Source organism: Amblyomma mixtum, chromosome 1, assembly GCF_055824585.1.
Source record: "Amblyomma mixtum isolate Tamu chromosome 1, ASM5582458v1, whole genome shotgun sequence".
NCBI classification, from domain to species: Eukaryota; Metazoa; Arthropoda; class Arachnida; order Ixodida; family Ixodidae; genus Amblyomma; species Amblyomma mixtum.
Genome location: NC_143012.1, coordinates 176,944,102 through 176,954,752, shown reverse-complemented (window position 1 = coordinate 176,954,752; position 10,651 = coordinate 176,944,102). Strand labels below are relative to the sequence as shown.

General features: G+C 49.1%; 1 protein-coding gene across 1 annotated transcript; it reads right to left on the bottom strand.

Annotated features, from left to right (window-relative positions):
* Positions 1-2,706: 2,706 nt before the first annotated feature.
* Positions 2,707-4,695, bottom strand: LOC149370017 (neprilysin-like). Its single transcript, XM_089576808.1, has one exon. It carries the CDS (start codon positions 4,693-4,695, stop codon positions 2,707-2,709), a length of 1,989 nt encoding a protein of 662 aa, XP_089432934.1.
* Between the last annotated feature and the right edge of the window lie 5,956 nt (positions 4,696-10,651).

The window sequence follows — 10,651 nt, the reverse complement described above, 5'->3', positions numbered from 1 at the left end:
GTGAAGTGACACTGGAATGATAGGAGTAGTCTGAGAAAATAAACCTAGCAGCTCGATTTTGTAGAGCTTCGAGGGTGTTAGAAAGATTAGCTTGATGGGGATCCCAGACTGAGCATGCGTATTCTATTTTAGGTCTGATGAATTTAAGATAAGTAAGTGTTTTCACGGATGCAGAGGCTAGGCGCAAGTTTCGACGGAGGCAACCAAGAGTGCGATTGGCTTCGTTAGTAATGTTCATTATATGCTCTGACCAGGTTAGTGTATCTGAAAGGGTGACGCCAAGGTATTTGTAAGAGTGGACAGATGAGATTACCGAGCCACAAATGGTGTAACTTGATGCCTGATAGTTTTTCCGACGCTGAAAAGAAAGCAAAGACGTTTTATTAGTGAGGCACATTAACCATTTGTCGCACCAAGTTTCAATCCGTTCAAGGTCATCCTGTAAAATTCTAGAGTCAGAGGTGGTGTGGATGGGGCGATAAAGTACGCAGTCGTCTGCGAAAAGGCGGATGTTAGAGGATATGTTACTAGGCAGGTCATTAATATAAATTAGAAACAGCAATGGTCCGAGTACTGTACCTTGGGGGACTCCGGAGAGGACTGGAGAAAAAGACGAGGAGCGGTTGTTAGCGTACACAAATTGCTTTCGGTTCGTAAGGAAATTAGAAATCCAATCTAATACAAAGGGGTTAACGCGCAATCTTGAAAGTTTAAGTAGCAGTCTTTGATGGGGAACTTAATTTATCGAAGGCCTTTTCATTAGATATAACGTAAATGTTTTCTCGGTACCACCGAAACACTACAAAATCTATGCTATGAAAAACCGAAAGCAATTAGATTGCACGAATAAACATGGGACGCAGTTTACTGAACGCAAGGCAAACTTAGTTTACAATGCTCGAATCAGCGACGATCTTCAGTACGTTGGCCGGACAGGACGCTGCTTTAATGAGAGTTGGAGGGAATTCAGATTGCGCGTGCGAAACAAGTCAGGAAGGCACCTTGCCGGTCACTGCGAAACATGCGAGAAAAGAATAGTTAAAAAAATCGTAATGGAATGGCCGGTTGGTCTGATCGTATGCTGGGCACCACGTCTTCGTGGTGCCCAGCATACGTCCCAGCTCGTCCGGCGACACGTTGCCGGTTGGGGCAGCAACTCCAAACTTCTTGAGAAGCAAAAAGAACTGATTTATTGAAGACTGGAGCAAAATACAAGCACTTGTAGAAAAAGGCGGCTAAAAAAAAGGCTGTTAAAAAAAGCGCTGTAGAAAAGCGGCCGAGACTGAGACTCGGCGCGCTCGTCCTGCTCTTTGTTCGCAGCGGGTTTTAATGCCTTCGATAATTTGGCGGAGCTTTATTAAATCCGCTCTCACCCAATTTCAACCAATCCCGCTGCAGTGGCACTGTAGGTACAAGTAGGCGGAGCCCAGTGCTCGCCAGAGTCCGACTCTTTAGAGGCGCCAGTAAGTCCACTGCTTCGGGGGTTTCAAAAGTCGCCGACCTTACTGTCCCCCACCCCCACTTGACAGCTCATCTCTTCTCAATGGGACAAGGTCGTCGGCCCCCTGCGGCCCCGACAGGGCTGTTCGCTTACTCCCCGTTTCCCGCGGCTTGCACAGCGTCCGAGGCGCGCGACGCACTGTCGCCGTTCGTAACCCCTCCAGACGGACACGGTAGGGGGAAATTAGCTATTGGCGCCGTAGGCTTCTGCCTTAACAAGAATGCTACCCAAAGATACAGAACACAGAATTCGCAAAAACGAGAAAAGAGAAAACAGCGTGAAGTAATTGAAGCGTATATTGTTAAAAGGCTTAGCATGCATGCACGCCATCCATTTTGTAGCACGACGGTGAGCTTGATGGTTATCTGTAGTGGTGATTAACGTTATTGCAAGATTCCATGGTTTTACGTTCATCATTTTTGTGTTTCTTTACTGCTTGCCATGTTTTCATGTTCTTGGCTGGGTTGTTTGATTTTTTTTATTCATGGTTGTTTTATTTAGATCAATGAACAACTTGCAGAATTGCAGGAAAGCTGCAGGAAGGTTTCTTCCAACCAAAAACCTTTGTTCACAGACCACGTTTTCACTTCCTGCTTTGCTGACTGAAGGGGTCAGCGCGAGAGGAGATGAGTCAGTCGTACTCCACTGCATCCTTCTTCGAAAAGGTGAGGGAGGGCTGCCCCCTAGTCTGCGTGAATCTGAAGCTCTGCCGGTCACCACCAGCTTCCGCAAACGACGGTTTTCGGCTGGAAAATTATAGAGGGCGCTCGATACTCTGCAAGTTGTCAATAATTTCAGTCGCGCACATTTCGCTCGAGGGAACTCGCGTCTTGTGGAAGCGCCCACCGCAGGAGGCGGTACTAAAGCCCATAAAAGTTCGAAGGGCTTCAGACGGTACCGCTGACCTCTCGCTGTTCTTCCGGTGGCGAGTTATGATAGAAAAGTAACCTAACACAACCATTATTTTTAACGACGAATCATGCGAAGTGGTCGTACCCACGGCGTGAAGAAAACGCTAAATAATTAACAAGAAAAAAAGAATAGAGCAAAGAGAAACAAACTGTCTCTGTCGACTGGGAGAGAAAAACAATTTAGCACGTAATGCATACTGCCCGTATTTAAAAAGAAAGGATGTCACAACAAGGATTAAACTGACGTATCTAGGAACAATGAGAGTAGAGCCCTCAGGCTCAAAGAATTCGCAGTCATAATAGGACGCTGCAGGTATTCTTCGGGTACATGCCCGACCCCTCCGCGCAAGAGAAGGCCGCGGCGAAGGCGTGAAAGCCACGGACGGCTTTGTTGCAGTCGGCCCAGGACTGATGTTCGGAACTGGGCAGAGAACAGGACATGTAGCACAGTGTCAGGAAGAAAACTTTGTCTTCGGGCAGGTTACTGGCAATCATGACCGGAGGTCCAAAGTCGGCCCGGAGAGATTTTAAGTAGGCTGAGTAGGCCACCTCCAGCGCCGGTATCTCGGGGAACGCGCTCGCGTAGCCACGGTCTTTCATGCAGCCGTCCTTTGCCTCGAAAGCGTTCAGTGCCGACTGCGGAATGGAAGGCGTTGTCTGGCTGAAGTGCGGCAACCACTTGAGGCCTTCTTTGTCTACAGCCTTCACAATCTGAAGCGCCATGGAAAATCCGAGCCCACCGTACAACATAGCCTTGGTGCCGGCCGCGTAAAAGAGGGGATCTGACAGTGCGCCTATTGAGATGCCCACGCTGTTCAACGCGTAGTCGTAGCTCAGATAAGCCGGTGAGCTGCTATCGGGAAGTGCCAGTATGTAGTCGTAGTCGGGCAGTGCATTCATCCCGCGCAGCAGTCGCCGCGATTTCATCCAGTGGTCGCCGAACGCCGTCTCTTTCTCTGGAAAGTCGGCGTAGATGGTCTGGAGCGTGTCGTTCCGCAGGTAATCTTGTGGAGGCCACAGTCGGATCCCCAGGAGCGCAAGCTTGATGCCGAACAGTATCTTGCTGCTTTCGTCGAGCCAGGCCGAGCCATTCAGATTCTCGAAGAGGGTCTCTTTGAGGTTACTGAAGACGCTGTTGACGAGATCGCGTCCTGCGGGCTGCAGCTTGGACGTGATGTGCAGCGCTAGCACTAGCGCTTTGTAGGAAACAGCGACACTGTTGGCGCAGTACTCGGGTAGGCGTCTCTCCAACCGTGCATTGCTACCAAACCACGCTCGGAGCATGTTATAGCTGGCAACCGTGGCGTGCTGCTGGACGACATGCCAAGCCAGATGCTTGAGCAGCTCCTGGTTGCTGTACTTAGCGAAGATGCCGCCAACAGCTGTCAAGTAGCCGACGTCGCTTGTAATTACTTCATCTTTGCCCTTGAACGCCACACCAAGCTCGAGCTTCGCGTTTAGCTCGTAGATCCACTCCTTTGAAGACAGGGGTACGGTGTAGTTCTCAATGGCCCCAAGAGGAAACACAGCAGCTGACTTCGGCTGCAGCTTCAGAGCGCCATAAAGCTGCGTTAGTATGTTAGCCTCTACAGTGACAACTTTATCAATTTCAGACTGCCCGGTGGTGGTGTGAGTATCGCCGAAGAACGCAGTGTAGAAGGCCCGCCAGTAATGTCCGTACTTGCCTGCTTTCCTAATGGCGAGGTGCTGCCTCAAGAGCGCAGTGAGAAAGGGACCGGGCGAAATGATGATTCTCCACTTCTTCCGCAGCCTGTGCACTCTGAGGGCGAACCAGAACGGAGCCTGCCAGTTGACGGCGAGTCCGATGAGCACCCCGAGAGATGTGACGTTCTGTAGCGGCGATCCGGGCCAGCGCAACCCATGCTCTTGGAGGAGGAAGTCGAGGAACCCTTCCACGGTGTTTCCGAACTGCGATTCGCTGCCCATGCAGGAGTCGTACATTGCGCGGGCTTTCTTGCCCACGGGTAGCAGCTGGGTTCCTTCGTAGAGGCTCGTGTTGAACCTGCGGTACCACGAGATCCTCAGCTGGTCCATGGTGGACTCTGCGTAACGCCGGGAGCTGAAGTCCAGCGACCATCCCGAGCACACGTAGCCGTGGAAATCTTCGCACGGGTCAATGCTCGAGTTGATTGCTTGCATGAGTACGCTAGCATGATGCCGGCAGTCTCTGGAGTAGCAAAGGTCTCCGATGAGCCGTGACCTTCGAGCGCGAAGGACCAGAACAGCGACCATGGCAACGGAGAGCAAGGCGATGGTGATCATGATTCCGGTTGTAAGCGTGGCTCGCCGCCTTCTTCGGTCCCCGTGGGTCGTGGCCTGGAAGGAAACGCATTCCATTACCTTAGTTCAGATGTTCGCACGTCATAAATAAGACTTGCATTCGTGAGAGTTGATGAGGCTTAAGTGATCAGCACTACGCACATGAACCGTGAAAAATACCCATGGAAAACCATACAACGTTACATGGACGGCCATGATAAAATTACACTTGATATTTGATATCTCTTGCAGATACCTATTTAAGTCTCGTTTACCAAAAATCTAAGTACCTACAACTCTAAAATTTGTGTTCATTCCGAGGCATATACATAGTGTAGATATCTATTCATGCTAGACTTTTACGAAATATTTATCGATTTCCAGCACAGTGGATACAGTAGCAGCGTCAGTAATAGACACGTGGGGTGTGAAATAAATGTGATTGAATCCGCGTGATGAAAGGAAATATAACCGCAATTTCATACAGCTGGGTATTCCCGACATCCGGGGTGCAAAAGCACACAGACCTGCCGAGAACTTTTCATGCGCGAATACTCTGGAACGTTGTATTTCAGGTTAATATGAAGTGCTGTTCGAATATAGAATCCTACATAATACTCCGTCATGCAATTTTACCGCATAACGTATTTTAAGAGCACTTCGATGAAAGCACGGCACGCATCTCTCCAATTTTCTTTATTTATTGCCGGAATTTCACCTATAGCATGATAAAACACGAAAAAAGGGTTTATATCCTTATTTTTTAAGTTATTTTCTTTGGAACTGTATAATTTGTATGAGACTGTATAATGCTTCTTGTCCCCCTCGAAAGGTGTTTCACATGCTGCCTGATCTACTAACAATCATAATGTGCTTAGAACTGCCAGAATAATTTTTTTGTACGATTTAGCAGGAATAAACATTGTTTTCATTTGACATGAAAAGAATAACATGGCGATAACATAATTGGCCAGCAAGGCCGGCTTCTTTTATTTTAGTGCCATTGAGAGCCCGTCAGGAACATGGTCAGCAACTTTTTGTACCTCAACAAACAAGTGCATGCTTTCTCCCGAAAATACATGCGGGCATTGCAGGCCGTGCATTCGAATCACAGTAATATCCGGCCGTTCCATTCGGGAGCGCCAAATACTGTGGAGGCCCGTGGGTTCGAACCCGACCGCGGCGACCGCGTTTCGATGAAGGCGAAACGCAAAAGGCGCCCGTGTGCTGTGCGATGTCAGTGGATCCCCAGGTGGTCGAAATTATTCCGGAATTACCAAGGCCCTCTGCCTGGCCCGCCGAACCTTCCCTCCGCCCAGCGACAAGCTGGACAGGGCGCACGCGGTGGCCCTCAGACAACTGCAGACGCTCACGTACCCCAACCCGGAACTATACCACAGGCTTTACCCCGGTACATACCCGACAAATATATGCAAGGTCTGCCACGCCTATGTAGCCACTTTAACTCACATGCTCTGGGACTGTAACAAAAACCTTCACGGTGCTAATTCTGGAACCCTCCCGCCGCGGTTGGCCGCTGCCTTGCGCAGCCCCAGCCTCGGGGACCAACTCTGGGCCGTCCAGCAGGCCCGCGAGGCGACGGCGAGGCAGCGCCTCGACGTCCCCACGTGGGAGACCTAAGGCCCCGTCGGCGAAAGCTCTGCAGGACTATGAATAAAGTTGTTACCAACCAACCAAAACCTCCACTACGGCACCTCTTTCTCTCTTTCTTCTTTCACTGCCTCCTTTAGCCCTTCCCTTAGGGCGCGGTTCGGGTGTCTACCGAGATGTGTGAGACAGTTACTGCGTCATTTCCTTTCCTCGAAACCAATTTTCGATTTTTGTAAAATTGTAAATTGGTTTTTTGAGGAAAGGAAATGGCGCAGCAACTGCCTCACATATCTCGGCGGACACCTGAACCGCGCCGTAAGGGAAGGGAGGAAGGTGGGAGTGAAAGAAGAAAGAGAGAAAGAGGTGCCGTAGTGGAGGTCTCCGGAATAATTTCGACCACCTGGGGATCTTTAACGTGCACTGACATCGCACAGCACACGGGCGCCTCTTGCGTTTCGCCTCCATCGAAACGCGGCCGCCGCGGTCGGGTTCGAACCCGGGTACTCCGGCTCGGTAGACGAGTGAGTGAGTGAAAACTTTATTAGCTCTAGATTCGGTTGTATTCGGCGGTTTTGAGATGGCTTCGTCCATCGTGCCCAAAGGTCGGTTGCCCTTAGTCCAGGGCTCCGCTGGATGCTGCTGCCAGTTTTGCTCCCCGAATCAGACCTTCTTGGTCGACCCGGCGATCGCTGGAGAGCACTCCCTCCCATTGTTCCGCACTCGAGTTTGTTATCACTGGTACCACGCTTATTCTCTGGCATGCCCACGTTATGTGGTACAGCGTGGGGGGTTCTTGGCACCAAGGGCATTTGTCATTGTATTGTGTTCGATACATTTTGTTGAGTACGTGTAGGTTCGGGTAGGAGCCCGTCTGTAGCTGCCTTCACGCGACAGAGTCCTCTCTGCTAAGGGAGTTGTCCGGTGGTAGACGAGCGCCTTACCACTGAGCCACCGCGGCGGGTCGTTAGCATATTAAGTGAAAAGACATCATAATCGTTGTCTATGGATAGGTAACGGACCACAAATGTGCCTAATAGAAATTCTATCTTGATTGTCCTGTACAGGCCGCCGCGGTGGCTCAGTGACTATGGTGCTCGGCTGCTGTCCCAAAAGACGCGGGTTCGATCCCGGCCGTGGCGGTTGAATTTCTTTGGAGGAGAAATTCGAGGCCCGTGTACTGTGCGATGTCAGTGCACGTTAAAGAACCCCAGGTGGTCGAAATTTCCGGAGCCCTCCACTACGGCGTCTCTCATAGCCTTAGTCGTTTTGGGACGTTAAACCCCATAAACTAAACTAAACTAAACTGTCCTGTACAAAAAACATAAAAAATAAACCCCAATGAAATGAAAAAACATATGGTCATCGTCTCTCGTTGCTTGAAAATAAGATGTGACTCACGTGGTAGAAATAAGCCCTCTCCCTCTAAAAAAATTCTAACTGGAAAGGTTTCGGAGTACAATTTAAAAAAAAGTTTTTGGTTGCTGGTGGAACCTGCATTTTCTTTACTAACTTCAACACGCTACTGCTTGGGCCTCCACGGTACAAGGCCCTATACAAAGGTTCTGGGACAACAGCATGACAGAAATGCGCCGCTAGGGTCAGCCGCACCCGGTGCCCTCTTCCTTTTCTGGCCTTGAGAACTGCGAAGCTGCTGATGACTTTATCAAAATCAGTGCTTTGCCAGTTCACCTTCAATCGATAATATTGCAAGATCTGAAAGCCTGGGCTGACCCATTGTTGATCTCAAGTAGCTTTTGATTAGTTTCAGCATGAAAAAACTCCTCTCACACGATGCCACAGACACACATATCGTGAGAAATAGTAGCAGTCCTAATGAAAGGGTGGGAAGGGAGTCTACAAAATCCCACTCCGTAATGAATGTTAGGAAGTACAACCCTGACCAACTGTTGGCGCATTCGAGGCCAATTCCGGCTGCTTCGAGGTGTCTCCCCATCCTGGGAATTTCGATAAAAAGTGCGCTGTCAGGCAGCTCATCGTAAATGCTGTTAGTTTCAGAATAGAAACTCTGAGCTTTTCCTCAGTTGAAAAAAGAAGGCTTTTCGTTTCAAGAGCTTCAAACAAAGTTGCCACCTCTAGGATCGCTTTTGGTCTTATGCAGAACTCGGCACAAAATCTATCAGTGCACTCCAGCATCGCCCTCTTATCTTCTTCGTGCGATGAAAGTCCCGAATCTCTTGCTTGTTCACCTGTCATCCTCTGTCACCACGCAGCTAGCGTACGTCGTAGTGAAGCGTGACGAGTGCCGCCGAAGGGGAGCAGGGGAATGCGCCGACAAAGGGGGAAAGACTCTCAAAGCGGCGCCGCGCGCTAGTTTCGTGTTCCTCGGCTCGGCCTAGGCGAGTGAGGAATGGTTCGTTTTTCGGTCGGTCCGAAACACGAGACGATGACAAGACGGCTCTGGTGGACCGGTGCTGTGGGTTTTTTTTTTTATACTTCCCGCTAGCTAGCTAGAGCGGCTAACACCGACGCTTGTATTATAAATTGTGTTTGTCTCTTTTCGTTGTAGTATCTTCTAGTATAGCCACGACGGCTTACAGAGAGGCGTGTGTTCGAAATTGTGTACTTTTGCGTTGTGACATCTTACTTCTGAAAGATGACGGGAAAGTCATCTGTTGGCTAAAGAGTAAGTTTTGGCGGGAGAATAGTCCCAAGCAACCACCGATATCCTTCGGACGGCCGACAGAGGTCTATTTCGGATGTTCTGTACGTCCGCTGAACATCCGCAAAGAGCCGGTAGACGTCCGTAGGCCGTCCGAAAGGTGGCCAAAGGTATACGGTTCGCCCGCCGACGGACGTCCAGTTGAGTACGTCCATTGGCGGATCTTTCTCGAATATTCGCATATATGGTGCATGCGTGCTTTTTTCACTCCACGCAATGCAATAAAACCAAAAACAATTTGATGCATAGCACGCATATTTTATTGTGGTTGATGATACATCAGCAGAGCAATGGGTTACATTCGGAAAATTACTTAAATGTGACTCTTCAAATGTGGCAAGCTTGGGACACATCCGTAATCTTCCCACCCACAGGATTTCTGAAATAAAAAAGAACGCGGCAAACATCAGTCATGTGAAACAAATGGCACAATGCAGCAGCCAAAGTAAAAACATTGGAACCAATTAATAGAAGTGTTTAATGCTGCAAGTATAACAGACAATGCACTTTAACAAACACCTCAATAAGTATAAGGCAATAACAGCTCTCACTTTTCCACACCATATTTGACAATGTATCTGTTCTTTATTTATTTTCATGGGCCTTAGGGCACTAACCTGCGCAGCACTGTACGCGACAGTGCACAGAAAGCCGCAAAGCTTCCGTTGCGAACCACTGCGACCTCACGTGCTTCCTATGGTCTGCCTTTCGCGCGTTGTCACTCTTTATATAGGGACAGTGAACATAGCGATGCCTTAAAAATTAACAAGATGCGAAAACACTCCGTCCCACAACTTTGAAGAGGAGTGGGAATTAGTCGCGCGAGTTGAGGGCTGCCGCAGCTGTGTGATGTAGGCTCCCGAAAGTGTGAGAACAGCACACACTTGGGGAAGCCATCTCCTCGCGCTTACTGCTCCCACTGTCCTGTGAACGAATGTTATATGAGCATGCTGCATTGTCCTAGAAGCAAAGTTCCAAGAAGTGTACTGGATACATACCTTCGTAGGCAATCACATGTGCACTAAGCCTTCTTTACACCAAGGTCGACGCAGTACGGGATTCCGGTGTTGCAGAAGAGCTTCAGGCGCTTCCCGTATCTTTCGAATTGCTTAAGTTACTTTCGTCCACAGACCGAACAAAGCCACACATTATAATAACAGAGCTATAAAGCTCTGCGCGACAGCACTACGCAGCAAATCAACAACAGCGCAGCGCTAGCAGCGCTACGGAGCCGTACTGATGGATTGGATTGGACTGACCGCGAACTGACATCTATGATGATGGTGATAGCAGAATGCACGGGAGTTTTGATACTTACGAATGGTTTCAATGGCAAGTTTAGCTAGCAAGACGGTGGACATGTCGCACAACTCCACTAATTTGGAGAAGTTTTATAAATATAAAACTAGTCATTAGTTCTTGCAAAATTCTGTAGCACCTGCTTCTCCTCTTAGATAAATTTAGCTCGTTGGCGGCTCTTGCACTGCAGGTAGGAGTGGAATCGCACCAATTTACAAACATCTTCGCGTCAAACCCTCCAACTGATGTAAATAAAACAGTATGCATACACGAAAGACGCGAATTTTCTGTGAAATAAAAAACGTCCATACTCATGGCCTGGGAAAATACTCAGCCTTACATCATTCGGACGTACACCTCGTCTCTCAT